The sequence below is a fragment of the Halichoeres trimaculatus genome, unplaced genomic scaffold, assembly GCF_033239565.1.
Source record: "Halichoeres trimaculatus isolate MK-OKI-2021-1 unplaced genomic scaffold, fHalTri1.1 fHalTri1_scaffold_17, whole genome shotgun sequence".
Taxonomy (NCBI): Eukaryota; Metazoa; Chordata; class Actinopteri; order Labriformes; family Labridae; genus Halichoeres; species Halichoeres trimaculatus.
This window is the reverse complement of record NW_027437195.1, coordinates 2,333,297-2,347,771: the sequence shown is the minus strand read 5'-3', so window position 1 is coordinate 2,347,771 and position 14,475 is coordinate 2,333,297. Positions and strand designations below refer to the sequence as shown.

General features: G+C 40.8%; 1 protein-coding gene across 2 annotated transcripts in view; it reads right to left on the bottom strand.

Annotated features, from left to right (window-relative positions):
• syne3 (spectrin repeat containing, nuclear envelope family member 3) overlaps positions 1 to 14,475 on the bottom strand; it is a 68,768-nt gene that overhangs the window by 12,399 nt on the left and 41,894 nt on the right. For both annotated transcript variants that reach the window (XM_074692085.1, XM_074692086.1), the window contains 8 exons: positions 13,897 to 14,079; positions 13,395 to 13,538; positions 13,067 to 13,201; positions 12,665 to 12,826; positions 8,287 to 8,459; positions 4,862 to 5,501; positions 4,638 to 4,781; positions 2,428 to 2,598 (listed from right to left, as the gene is read on the bottom strand). In XM_074692085.1, the coding sequence (XP_074548186.1) occupies positions 2,428 to 2,598; positions 4,638 to 4,781; positions 4,862 to 5,501; positions 8,287 to 8,459; positions 12,665 to 12,826; positions 13,067 to 13,201; positions 13,395 to 13,538; positions 13,897 to 14,079 (1,752 nt within the window). The remainder of the gene's footprint in view (positions 1 to 2,427; positions 2,599 to 4,637; positions 4,782 to 4,861; positions 5,502 to 8,286; positions 8,460 to 12,664; positions 12,827 to 13,066; positions 13,202 to 13,394; positions 13,539 to 13,896; positions 14,080 to 14,475) is intronic.

Genomic DNA, 14,475 nt, shown 5'->3' with positions numbered 1-14,475 from the left:
CAAAATGTTTGACAGACAGTACGGATTGACTGGGAAAAAGTACATGTTACAAACAATTCAGGAACTGTATAAACTCCCTTTTATTGAGGCTATAGTTTGTATTGTTGTTTTTTTTTTTGAGTTTTGTTTTTTCTTTAGAGACAGGGTCTATGTTTTATTGTTTTTGATTAGTATGAATTATTTTCATTGACATGTATTTTTTTCTTAAAGAGAGTCCATTTCATTTTCATTGTATTTTTTTCTCTTTCTTTTTTGTTAAATTTATTATATTTTTTTGTTTAATTTATTTTATTTAAAAGATCCTGACCTTTTAATTACAGTTAAATACTCTTAAGAAATTAAAGTTTCTTGCTTTTGATATGGTGTACTCACTTTATTATCCCATTTATCATAATTACATCAATGAAAAAATGGGAAAAAAAATCAAAATAATATTGACAATAATATCGTTTATCGACAATAATATTTTGGACAATTATCGTCTGGCAAAATTTGTTATTGTGACAGGCCTACTTATCTCGTTTTCAGACCACAACCCCTGATACACCTTCACATCCTAAGACCTGTTTTTATGCACAGTTATAAAACAAACACTGTTGAACACACTTTTATAGTAACAGAAAAAAAACATATTTATATAACCTGTGTCAGTTTGAGAGAGCTGCTGTGCTGCTGAATGTGTTCATTTCTGACTGAGAGACAACATCTTTGACCTATATCCATTGATGTGTATTCACAGATAATAACATGAGTGAAAATTGGAAAATTTGGGAATAATTAATTGAAAAAATTAAAAAATGACCCCCTAGGGTCCATGGACCCCCTGTTGAAGACCTCTGTGCAAAAACTTTATGTATTGTCAATAAGGCTGACTATCATGCTCAAACGGAGCCACTTTTATCTAAATTCTCATGTTATGAAATGTTGTAATCTGTTTTATTATAAAATAATCAAACTTATGTTCAGAGCAAAATCAAAAATGCTTTCTGACTCAATACAAAGGTTCCTTTCAGTTCAGGAAAGTCTGTATAATCTCGAAGGTGTTTGCAAATGTACTGTACAAAAAGCTAAAAGAGGCATGAAAAGGAGATGTGTCTCCATTATTGGAGTTAAATTCTGGAGTGATGCCAGCATAAATTTAAGAATGTGTCATTATTTTTGGTTTTTAAGAAAATGGTTTGTAAAGCTATTTTTAAAGCTTATAAGTGTGATTATTATTCTGTGTTGTCGTTTCTTTGCTTTTCTGCAGGTTGGTAGCCTACTAAGTTGACAATATGTAATAGGCCTTTATAAGTAGTCTGCTTCTGCCTGTGCCTTTCAGTCATTTTTCAACACATGATTTTGTGATTTTGTGTGAAATGTCAATTTTGTGTATAATATTTGGTGTTGACATGACTGAATAAATGAATGAATGAAGTAAAGAGTGCATGAAGAAAAAAATCAGGACTTTTTGTGTATTCAGTGGTTTTAAAGTGATACCGTGCTTCAGGAAGTTTGTTTTCAAGTATTTTAATTTAAAAATCTGAGTTTTCTAGTCTTTTTTACCCCGTTGGAACACTTTTCAAAAACTACATGTTTCTAAACTTAAAACTCTTATTTGCAGATTTCTTGTGAAGAATAATTAACATGCAGCATGGAAGGATAATATGACTGCTATGAAGAACTTTTCTCATCATAGTTAATGTTTTTCATCTTTTATTCCTGCGTCCTTTCTTCGAAGGGAACGGTCTAATCCTCAGACTTTAGGTAAAATAAGAATCACTGTAGATCATCAGCGAGCACAGGCTGCCAGTCGGCCTGCTCTTCTTTATGACCGATTCAATTTCTTTAGTCTCTGTATAACCCTGGTTCTTACCACAACCTGCAGCTGATGCAGGAAAAGACAGTACCAATGAAACCTTTGATAAAGTCTGACGGAGAATAGATGAGTCAACAAGACGCCACACATTTCTGCTCATCCCTTCACAATACAACTTGATTAAAGTAAATTCACAGTGAACCCTCACACTGCGTCAGAACAGCTGGTGTTGAGAAGCTTTAAAGGACAAACTCTTCATGAAAGGTAACGTGCTAATGTTTGATGAAGCTGTGAAAGTTTAGAGGTGGAAATAAAATATCAAAATGTTACACACTCATCCCACCACATGGGGGCAGAACAATCCCAGTCTGAGTGTGAGCAGGGCCTGAACCTTGGTACAGAGACAGTCAGAGGAGAGGTGTGAGTGTAAATCAGTCCACAGCTCTGTACAGGATGGTGTATCTGAACGTGGACTCAGCATCAGGAGCAGAACAGAGGCCTGAGTGGTCATTAACAGCTGGTTTGAGACAACAGCTGATGACAGCTGACCTGCAGGCCACACACACAGACCTCTGACAGCTGCTGCGTGCCCAGACTAAAGCCTGAAACATTCATGCTCATCCTCTCACCTTCGCTCCCGTCCTGGTCCTGATGTCCCCTGTGTCCTTCAGTTTGGACTTGTGGAGCATCCAGCGATAGCGCAGGTCCTCCAGGCTCGCGTCCTCTGCAGGGTCACCCTGACTCTCCTGGAGCAACATCTGGAACTGCTCCTGACCCCAGACCACTCCTGATCTCAGAGCCTGCACCAGGACACAGCACACAGATTCAGGTACCATGGACTTCAGCGTTTCTGGGGCAACAAGCACTGATCAGGCTGATGGGGGTCAAATGTGCTTAAACTGATGGATTAGACAACTTGGTGTTTAGGATATTCAGAGAGCCTGCTGCAGGGAAACAGAAACACACTGCTGTGAATTTTAATGCCTTTTCATTCGCACTGCAACAAACTCAACCAAGTGTGCAGACGGCTGTAAGAGGAACAGAGACAGGTTTATTCAGACAGTCTGAGGCAGATTTGGTTAAATTTCCGTTTTTCAACCAGGGCTGCAATTATTTGACTGAAAAAATCATTGAAGACCAACTTTTTAATGAATGAATGATGCTTTTAATAAATGCTAAATCTATTTAAGCATTTTTTTATTTTAACCCGAATGGATAGCTTTAATTTACGACGCTTTGAGATAAATGGAGGACAAAAATGCCAAAACACATAAAACATAAAAGATTATTTTTTTCGACTTTTCTTTGCTCAAATTGTTCAATTAGCTTAAGTCCTAATCAAAAATACCAAATGTTCAATTTTCATTATTTCAAGTCTATAACTGCCCATTTTGGTGACATGATGTCACTGTTTGTTTTTCTGAAAAACACATAAAATGAGTTATTTTTCATATAATAAATGGGGATTTTTCTTTGTTTGGCTCAAACACACATCCATTTTGTAATTATATTATTGTGATTCTTCTTCTTCTTTTTTGCAGTGTCAGACTCTTAATTTACCACCCTTTGAGGAAACAAAGCACAAAAATGTCTTCTACCAAAAACTACTTGAAAAACAAAACTGATGAATATATTTGCTTATTTTTATCCTCAGTTCTTTCATCCAATTTCTGAACTTTTCAAGAACACCAAATATTTATTTTTTAAAATAATTTTAACCCTTTGAGTGCCTAATTGTATTTTTAAAGTTGTTCTTACCATTAAGAAATGTGAGTGTTTTGTGTAAAGATGTACAATGTGAAAATTGTCCCATCTCAAAGTAAACATGAAAAATGATAAATTGTTTTGTTTTTCTCCAAAATGAAATCCTGAAATAAGGTAAGACATGATTGCACTGTGTAATGACTGTGGGATTAAAAACTGTGGTTATGACTTTATGGGACAATTTTGTCCCCTGTTTACCTGAATGGGTCGTAAATTAAAAATCTGACACTGCAAAAAGAAAAAAAAAACAATGCATCGAGACCAATTTCACTAATCTTATGTATGTTTAAGCCTGATAATCAAAAAAAATAAATGAATAAATAATTACCAGCCCTTCAACATTTATGAAAATTAACTCACTTCATGTTTTTTTTGTTTTGTTTTCATAGAAACAGTGACATTATTTAATCAAATGGCCATTTAAAGGGTTCAAACAATGAAACTATTAAGGTTTTGGTATATTCATTTAAGACTGAAATTGATTGAAAGATCTGAGCAAAAACAGTAGAAAATATATGTCTCTGTTATGTTTTTACAGCAGTTTTTAGTAGAGGAAATAATTTACTCAAAGGGTTATTCTGGCCCCAGAGAATCACAGACCCTAGAAAAAAACTGAAATTTGAATTTTAAGATTCTTCATGAAAACACCTTGTAAAACATCATTACATGTAGAGAAACACAACAAAAACTATGGCCAAAGACTGGGCAAACGTTACCCGTAAGGACAAAAATGTCCCTGATCACCCCTGGGGTTGAATGCGCAAAACCATCTTGATTTAAGCTTCTTCAATGTTCATTTTCCCTGGTTTATTTTCTGATATGGGAAAAGAAACTGAGCTGTTTCCTGAAAATGTAACAGTGGGCTTTATTTTCAGGGTTTTGGAAACAGTGATTATCAATCTCGGACATTTTTACACCATCAAACTGAGTGTTTCAGCGCAGTTTCAAAGGACAGATTCTTTCATCGAAGCGTTACTTAAAGATGAGACAACTGTGGTTAATTTTTTCAGCCTGTTTTCAATAAATGACCTTAAATATGTGAGCAGAGAGTTTTACAGCTGGAACAGAGACTCACCTTGAGCGTGTCCTGTCTGATCCTGAGTTCTTTGGCGCTGAGCGTTGCCACCTTTTTGCTGAGGATCCCTGAGAGCAGTTCGCTCTCTCTGGATAACCAGGCCTCAAAGTCTCTCCTCCTGGTGCTGTGCTGTCCCTCAGCGCCCTGCAAACAACAACACACCAGTGAGATGTTTTATCACAGCCTCTGAGGGCGCTCCTTCAGTTTGTTCCAACATGGCGTACCACTGTCGGTGGTGTGGATGGCACTGATGATTTCTTGGCTTGGTATAGCATGAACGCTCCTCCTCCTGCTCCTCCTCCTCCGCCTGGACTTAGACCTTCTCCTGCCATCATGTTGATGTTGCCTCCTGATGCAGAGAATGATGCTCCTCCTCTGTCTCCGACTAAGATGCTGCTTTCGCCCCCTGCTGGCTGGTCGTTGTTAGGACTTCCATCATCAGTTAAAACTCTTTGCGCTGCTCTGCTGCGATGACGCCACCCTGAAGAATCAGCTTCATCTCCTGATAGTGAGCGTCTGCCACCCACGTCTGTCCTTGGAGAGCTGAGCTGCTCACCGTCCTGTCCTACTAAGAGCAGACCGTGACCTTCAGCGTGACCTTGGATCCGCCCACCCTGCTCTATCAGGCTGCCCTCTCCTGCTCCTTCCTCCAGCCGTCCTCCTCCTTCTATTGGCCTGGAGCTGCCAAGGCCCCCGTACATCTCTGCTGGACCTGCTTGGAGCAGGGTTCTGGGGCCTCCCTCCCTGACCTGGCTGCCACCCTCCCCCGGACTCGGCCCAGCGTTTAAAGCTGTGCTGTGAGGAGCCAGGCCTGCGACCCTCCATGAGTCAGAGTCTGTTTGCTCTGTGGAGCCGTTCAGCAGACTGAGGAAGATAAAAAGTCAGAAGAGTTTTGATTACTTAGCGTCTAAACTTCAGCACAGTGAAAGAGAAGAACAGAGACCAATGTTCTGTGATTCATCTCTTCATGAGGTCTTCCTCCGTATAAATAACTCTGAGCAGGCAGACAAGCTTTATTCTTCAGTTTTGTTTGTGTGGATGACTTTATGTCTTTCTGCAGCACTAAAACGCTGCAGTGACTCAGCTTCAAACATTAAAACTAAACTCTGACAAGAAGCTCCAGGTTTCAGCTGACTGCAGCTCCAGAATGAAAACTTTGAGACCACTGTGAACCCAACATGACCCTGACTGGACCAGGTTAAACCACTGATACAGATCTTAGTTCCCTGGATTTCCACTTTTTTAATGATGCTCTCCTGGTTCATGTTGGGCTGTGAAACTTCAAACCTGTTGACTCCTGGTCTGGCCCTGCTCAGAATGTCTGTTTGTTGTTAGAGTCAGGATAAATACCATCTGTTTTGCTCCATGCTTTGTTTTATTTTGTAAGTCACTGGGTGTTTTTAGGTAGTTTCTGAGCATGGCTTCCTGTCTGGCTTAATTAGTGCTGCATGATTTTTCTAATCACAATTGCAATCGTTATTTGAGAAAGTGCAATTATATAATCACACAAAAGGCTGCGATTTGCAGTTTAAATGAAAAAATGAGCACCGGTGTGTATACAAGTGTTTCAAACTCTCTGATGCCTGTCTGCTGCGCTGACTCCTGGTGTGTGCAGTGTGGTTACAACAGTAACAGTTAACCAACAAACCAGGAGCCAGAATGTCATAAACATGTTCTTTTGCCCCTTAAACACCCAGCACCCTGATCTACGTGTGCTACTTATGGTCTGGATCAACAGCAAAGGGTTTCATACAAATAAGACCTCTTATCAGCAAACATTCAAACTCCTCTCCACCATGTTGTTTGTCTGGCACTTTAGAAAATGCTATGGGGACAATCTGATTTAACTGGACTCCTTCAACACCTTCTGGCCTGGAGTCTCCGCACACTGTCGTCTGTAACAGTTAACATTAGTGAATCCTGGTTATGTCCTGCCAGTCATCTACCAATCAGAGCTAACGTAACCTCACTCTTCATTTTATTGATAGACTCTCAAGTTTGAACAGACCACTGCAGAATAACTGCTGACTGTGGGTTGGAATGATCATTAGCACAAACAGTTTAACCCATGTTTTAGCCTTTAGCTTGCGTTTTTGCCCGTGCTCTATCTCTCCCCTGTTTATCTTTCTTCTGCTCATATGTCTTTTTTCTGTCTCTTCTCGCTACTAAACTTCGCCAGCTGGCGTGGTGTTGTCATAGAGACCATAAATCAATCTGGTCTGGTTCAACCCAATCAGGAAGCTAAGAAGTAGCATTTGGGAATAACTTATATCAGTGCAGATAACCTCATTGTAAACAGTGGATGATGATCAGCAATATATCTAGAAGACAAACTTTTTCAAGATCACTTTCAGACTCCTTACAGAGACTACAAGGAGTTTTTACTGAAACATTTAAGAAGTGGGGACCCTTTCATGTAAAACCTGCTGCTCTTCAAAAACAATAGTCTGGTCATTTTTAGATTTAGAAAGTGAAGAAAAATATGCCATTTTTTTCTGGACATCCCCACTCTACTGGAAAAAATCCCCATTTTTGGTGACATGGCTAGACCATGATTTGTAAAAATAGACAGTGGGGAGGGAGATGGGATGACGCTGGGAGAATGACCAGATTGTCGTGCTGCTTGTACATAAAAGCTTAGGAAGTTGGTGCAAAGCTGAGTCCCGTCTTTCTCTGTAACTCCCTCTATCCCACCAACTGAACCCTCCATTCAGCATAAATCCATCTGCTGATGAGTAAAGCGACATAAAATACCTGCAATGAGGTACACTCTGACAAGCAAGGGTGGGTCCAGACTTTTTAGACCTGGATGCCCCGACCAGGGCTCTTACTTATGCAGGGAGGCATAAATCGTGTGAGCCCACACTCAAATAAAAGTTTGCTTATTTGTTGGTATAAAAAAACAGGATCAAAAGACTACAGCTTTAACAAATAAAACTGATAAAAATCAAACAAAACTTAAACCTTTTGTTTTAATCATTTAAAAGTAGAATATAACTGAGCAGTACAGTAGTGCACTGAACAACACTGAACAACAGTGCTGCACACGTTTTTTAGTCATGTTTTTAAATTTCAAATAGAACTTAAACTATAAAACTATTATTGTTTTGTTTACAGTTAAAAAGTACATATTTCACAACAACCAATAATATCTGTATGTTCCTTTGTAACAAAGCATTTAGTCTAATACTATAATGCATTATAATTACAAAGTGCAATCACACAATTTTGACAAATCATGCAGCACTAGGCTCGATCTGCCCTGCAACAAACAGACAGGTCGCTGTTCAGGCATCCGGCCTGCTGGAGCAGGGACGCTGCCAAACCACAACAGAAAGGATTACTTTTCCTCTTGATCCTCATGTTTGTATTCATCCTGTTGGTGTTTGCACCAGTAGCAGGATATAGATGTCATCCCCACTCCTCTGACAAAAGTTTCCCCCAATACTTCCAGCTGTGGTCTCACATCTGCTGCATCTTCACAGCACTTTTTCTAGAACTTCACAGAGATAACTATCTGAAATGTCACCTCTTTTCATACTTTGGTCCATCTATATCTATATCTATGTGTTTTTTTCATAGTGTGGGGCACACAACACAATCAGAAGCAGAAGAAAATCAGAGTTGTGTCTGCAGTTCCTTCAGGTACCTGTGGAGGTTGAGACTCATGTTGTAGAGGGCTAACCAGGACTCTCGTAGGCGCTTCATGTCTCGTACAATGTGGACCCGTCCTTCCTCTGAAGTCCTCTTTAAAACGCCTTGACCCTGGACCTCCATCTGCTGCAGCTGGAACTCCTTCTCTGGAAACTCTCCCAGCGCCCTCTGTGGACACCAGGGGTGAAAGAGGTTAATACGTACTTCATGTACCAAGCCGTTACCTCAGGTGGTCATCATGGATCTGATGATGCTTTGGACCGCAGAGACACAGAGAGCGGAGACCACAAGTTGTTGAAGAAACATTTTCTGCAGAGTGAAAAAGTTTGATTTCTTTTCTGTCTGCTGAAGTGTTCGCAACCCTCAGCTGTTAAATTGGGCGAACACTCAGAAAACACAGTATTGTTTTCTCAAAACGATCCCTCCTCTCTGCTGCTCCCAGTGTCAGCTTTGCCTTTTTTCCACCATGAATTATGTCTCTGCTCACACTCTGACATCTGCTTCACAGTTCAGAAAAGCTGAGCCCCTGAGCTGCAGAAAGGCAGCCTTTAAAGTTTAAATGTTAATGAAATGCAGGAGTGAGGAATCTCTCCTCACAGGCAGTGCGTCGGTGTTAAGGTGATGGCTGCCATTATAAAGAATCTCTGGGTTGTCCCATTAACATTCCTGTCTGAAGGAAACACTTAAGGTCGCTGTGAGCTGCCATTGGTTTCCCAGAGCTGCCTGATAGAATAACACACTTCAGTGAAATGGCTTTAATGAATTGATTAGTTTACCTATCATGAACCCAGAGCCCAGCAGGTGTCAGCTTCATCACACAGCAAAGGTAGCAGAATGAAGGTCTCATCTCACTGCTTTAAATTCTTCATTTGACAGTTTTAGCTTTGTTTCAGTGGACAGATGGATCAGTTAGAGATGGCATACACACACACACATCCTCTCAGGATGCAGACGCTTAGATTAAACACATGTCTGACTAAAACAGAGATGGTTGCTAACAGAGACAGTTACTAAAGCCTGTTTCCACCAAACAGTCCGGATTAGATCAGTACAGTTTGGTACGAGTTGAATTGGTAAAACCTGATCCTGTTTGTGTTTCCACAGCCAACCATGCCCCTCTTGGTAGGCAGCGTGTAAGCCGCGTAAGCTATGTAATAGTGTGACCATAGACCAGGCATGGGCAAACTACGGCCCGGGGGCCACATGCTAAAATGTTAAATGTTAAACGCCGAACTTGAAAAAATTAAATGAATAAACCTTGTTAATGTTTTATTTTCCCTGCAATTCTGATCTTTTCTATATAGAGAGTCCACATTTAATATCAAAATATCACACAAACAATTTTGACACAATCTTTTATTATTTTTTGTTTCTTTCATTTCTAAAACCAGGACAGAAAAACTATGTTTTTCTGTTTTTCAGTAATTCCATTTTTCCGTTTTGGTTTTAAAACAGAAAAACAAAAAAACAAGTCCTTTTTTTTTTTTTTAAATTTTGTTTTGAAACAGAACAACAAAAGAAAGAACCATACACAGATTAAAAATCCCATTATAATTCCATTCTCTCATATTCTAATTTTAATTTCAAAACGAAATCAAGACAGCAAAAAATAGACCATTATTTGTTTTCTGATTTTTGATTTGAAAACGTAAAATTGAATAACAAGTTGTGATCCGTTTTCCGATTTTGGATTTTAAAACAGATATGGAATGAACAAATGATACCCTCATAGTTACCAAAGCACTCCATCCATTTGCTCCTGGTCCGGTCCCTTTGCCATATGTTAGAACCCATTGTGGCCCACAAATCAAAAAGTTTGCCCACCCTTGCCATAGACTGTATAATTAATGGACGTAGTCTTCCTGATGTCACCTGTTTGTTTCCAAAACAGGTTGAAACAATCCAGCTTGCCCCGCCAGACTGGAAGTGGAGCCGGCTTTGAATGTCCAATCGTACAGCTATAGAGTGCCCGTAAGTCACATGGGCTGAGCTGTGCCTCTGATCGGGCGAGCTTGTGAACCGCTAAGTTAGAAAATAATTCATCCCTGTACAGCAAAATAAGCGCTTCAGACTCAAGATGTAAATATGTTTATTTCTGCTGTGAAAATGTCTTTTTTTTGCTCGGGGTGTGTGTTACTTCCTTTACTTTAAGAGCCAGCTTCAAGAGGACACTGGAGAAACAGCAGATTTTAACACTTCAGCACCGGCTCATATTATTAGACTCGAGGTTGCCGCTCGGGCGTGACGTCATAGCAGTGTCACACAGTGTACCCCATTAATAAATCCAACGAAGAAGAAAAACATGACACAGTGAACAAAGAGCAATGATGGAAGACATCAAGCAATTCGTCTTCTTAGTCATAAGCATGTTACAACTAGGGCTGACAATTTGGGAAAATAATCTAATTGCAATTTTTTTCAGACAAATATTGAGATTGCGATTTAGCATACAATTTTTTGGGGGTGACATTTATCTTCTACATTGTTCACTTAACACAAGTTTTGAGTCATTTTATAGTATATCTAACATGACAAAAGATACTGCTGACATTTAAACAAGTCTTTTTTGCATTTCTTAAATGAAAAAGAAAAAGGAACACTGGAAAGATTTACTGACCACCCGTTGTCAGTCAGAGTAACAAACCATACAAAACAAAGAGATTAAGGGGTAAGGCTCTGCCAGCCACAATCATTCTGCTGGATGGAGCTTTGTAGCTCACAGGGTTTTTTTTGCCAGAAAAAAACAGCATTTTGACTTTTGCTGGTTTTAAGGGGGGACAAGTACAAGTTACTATACTTCCTCCAGGTCTGTGTACATGAAACTTTTTCTTTTTTTTTAATTGCTGCCTTTGCGATTTGAAAAATTGCATTCTATTACATTGCGATGTCAGTTTAAAAATGATTAATTGTTCAGCCCAAGTTACAACTCAACAGAAGTGCAGCCACAACAGAAGTTGAGAGGACAGTTTTATAAACAGACACAGAAAAGTTGAGGCAGTAAGTAAATGATTGTTTTCATTTATAACTTCAGCTTTAATCAATATAGCTCTAATGCTGACGTTATGACTGATTCATAAAGCTAAATATAAGATGATGTATTTTTCCAGTAAACAATGAAATATATGTACTACCAAGGATGTCATAGCACCCCTATGAAGCTTTATCATCATAGATGAAGTTTAAAAAGATGATCACCTCTACTTTCACAACTCTTCTGTGTCTGTTGGGAAAACTTTTAACTTCCATTGTGTTGTTGCTTTTGCCAATCGTCTGACACTCACTGGCCACCGTAGCTTTTTGTTACAAAGAACAATCAGGCTTTGTTTCAGAGAAGACTGTGGCTGTTTCCCAAAGCCCAGGTACCTTGTCTTGCCTTTGAAGGCAGTGCCTCTGAAGCCACTTCCCTCCAATCCAAGGCAAGTGTCCTGCCTCTGCTCAAAAGAAGATGCTAATGGAACAGCCTACAAAGGCATGTCTTTTACCATCAGATTCCTGTCACAAATGTTTATGTAATTGGAGTTACATTGTCTTACAATAGATGTGTTGCACTGTGGACAGTGCTCTGAAAGTTTATACAAACGTGGGAGTAGACTGTATGCTCAAGCAGCTACAAATATTGTCATGGCTTGCCACTTTTGTACGCTTTTTGCTTTTTTATTGTCACTTCATTGACACTCTGCAGGTGCAGCTTCTCAGTAATTATAGTTACGTGAATGACACACAAAAGAGTTCAGTGTTGGACATGGTATAAGTTCTTTTCAGAGATGTCTTTTATTACTTACATTTGAATTGGAATTTACCACGCGCCTCCACTGGAGCGTCTCTCTCTGGTGCGTCTTTTCCTTCCATTTTTTCCTTTTTCTTAGATTTGCGCGTTGCATGTTGGGTATTTATAGCTATGACAAGGCAGCGAAGGATACACCTGTGTATCCTTGGTCAACTAGCCACATGCTAACCAAACAGAGGACATATGCCTCTAGAGGACATGAACATTGAAACAGCACTTGGGCAGCGACTGATGATGTGGATGCCTGCCCACCCCACACCCACATCAGACCAAGGCAAGGCAAGGTACCTGGGCTTTGGGAAACAGCCTGTGTGTGGCCAGGAGAAATACAGCAGCCGCTGTCACACAGGAAGTGACCATTCTTTCAACCAATCAATGGACTACAGTGTTTCTAGCTCCACCCTCTGGGGTCAGATCGGTAAGTCTGACACCCCAACAGAAGGGTACCAAAAAGTAGGACAGCATGGGTGGGCAATTTGGGGACCTGTCCTGGTTTTAGTCAAAGGAAACGCCACAAAACAACCTGTACCGAGACAAGCAGAACTGAACCACTTGGTGGAAACGGGGCATTAGAGGAGAAACCCACCTCAGCCTCGTTCTGGCGTCCCTCGATGCTCCAGCCCCCTGACGAGCTGTGGAAGGACTCCAGTTTCTGCTTCATGATCATCAGCCACTTCTCGATGTTCAGCAGGCTGTCATGGAAGCTCTCATGGTCAGCAATGCTCTCCTCGCTCTCATGAACCTTCCCCTGAAGAGGAAAACCAAATAACTGATCAGGAACAGGACGTAGACACCAATCCTAGGACACACCCGTGACTGTGTTAAGTTTTTCTGTCTCCTTGCGCCATCATGAGACACTTTAGGACTCATAGAGCTGAGAGGACTCTAAAATCTGCCTTCTGTCTGGTAATCTGGGTCAGGGATCTCTGTAACACCCCTAAAACTTTATTCGGAGTTTAGAAAGTGTGTCTGCTCCCTTCTGTCCTACCCTGACAGCCTGGTGGAGATGCTTCCAGTCAGCACACAGCTTCTCAAACTGGGTCCTGTTGTTCTGACTGGATGAGACCAGAGTCTCCAGAGCCGTGATGTGGGCGTCGCAGTCCTCCAGGTCCTTAAGGATCACCTGAGGAACCACAAGAGAGATCCAGAGGTAGACAGAGACGAATCAGTGAACTGTGATAAAAACAGGTTCTTAAACTGAGATCATCAGAAACCAAATGGTACCATGACGGTAAATAACACATCACAGCTTCTGAGCATGCTCAGTGAATGAAGGGTTCAAAGGAGGCTCTATCTGCTGCTGTGTTCAGACTCACCCTGAACTGGTCTGACTGGGATTTCTTAGCCAGGATGTCAGGCTGGAGCCCGTCTGCTGCCATCAGCCGGTCCCTGAGGGCGGTCAGCTTGGAGCGAATCAACTCGTAGGCATCGCCAAAGTCCTTCGTTCTTGAGATTAGGCCCTGAGTTAGAGAAACACGTCATTCAGGGTGGTGATGTACAGCCTGTAGGGTCTGTCAGGTTTAGGAGCAGAGATTTTACCGCGGTCATGCCTCATGTCTGTTGTCCCCCTGTATTTTAAAACCCTGAACTCTGAAGTCAGTACAGAGTCCATCCAGAGCCTGTTAAGTTTGAAAACCCTTGGCTGTATTTCAGTGTGTGCAGGTAAAGACAGAAACTTATTTTAGGTTAAAAGAAACAGCCCAAGATTAACCCTTTAACGAACCCCGCTCCAGCCTCTCTGCTTATGGAACACAGTGACGGCTCTCTACACGGTCCAGATGAGACAGTGAGACACATTAGTGACAGTCCATGTGGTACCTGCAGCCTGCTCTTCCTCTGCTGCAGCTGGTTGTGTAGCAGCTCTCTGTTCCTGACTGCAGCGGTCAAATCATCCTGCAGACCGTCAGACCTCTCAGGACCAAACACAGAGTCCAGCAGGTCCCCCTTCACCTGCAGCTGACTGAAACGCTCCTGCAGCTGGACGCTGTCCTTCAGCAGACGCTACAACATGGAACAGAGATGGGAGACGCTTAGAGAAACAGTGCATGAACCACACACCCACAGATACACAGTAAATACCTACAATGGAGCAGTTTTCCCATCCAAACCTTTATTTCCACAAAGATCAAACTGAAGATAAAGTCTTTTTACTAAAGTTCATAAAGAATTTCAATGAAGATACATCAGTGATGAAACTGTTTCACGAGCTTTGACTTTAACATGTCTCATTCTGGAGGATGATAACACCTCTGATCTTCATTTTAACCAGTGTTTCCATCACATTTCTTTTCTTTTGGATCCCTCTGGCTCCAATTATCTGGCCCCCAACACAGAAACACCGTCATTTACTGCAGCTGTAAAGTCATTGTTGAAAAGTACTGAGAGACAGGAAGCTTC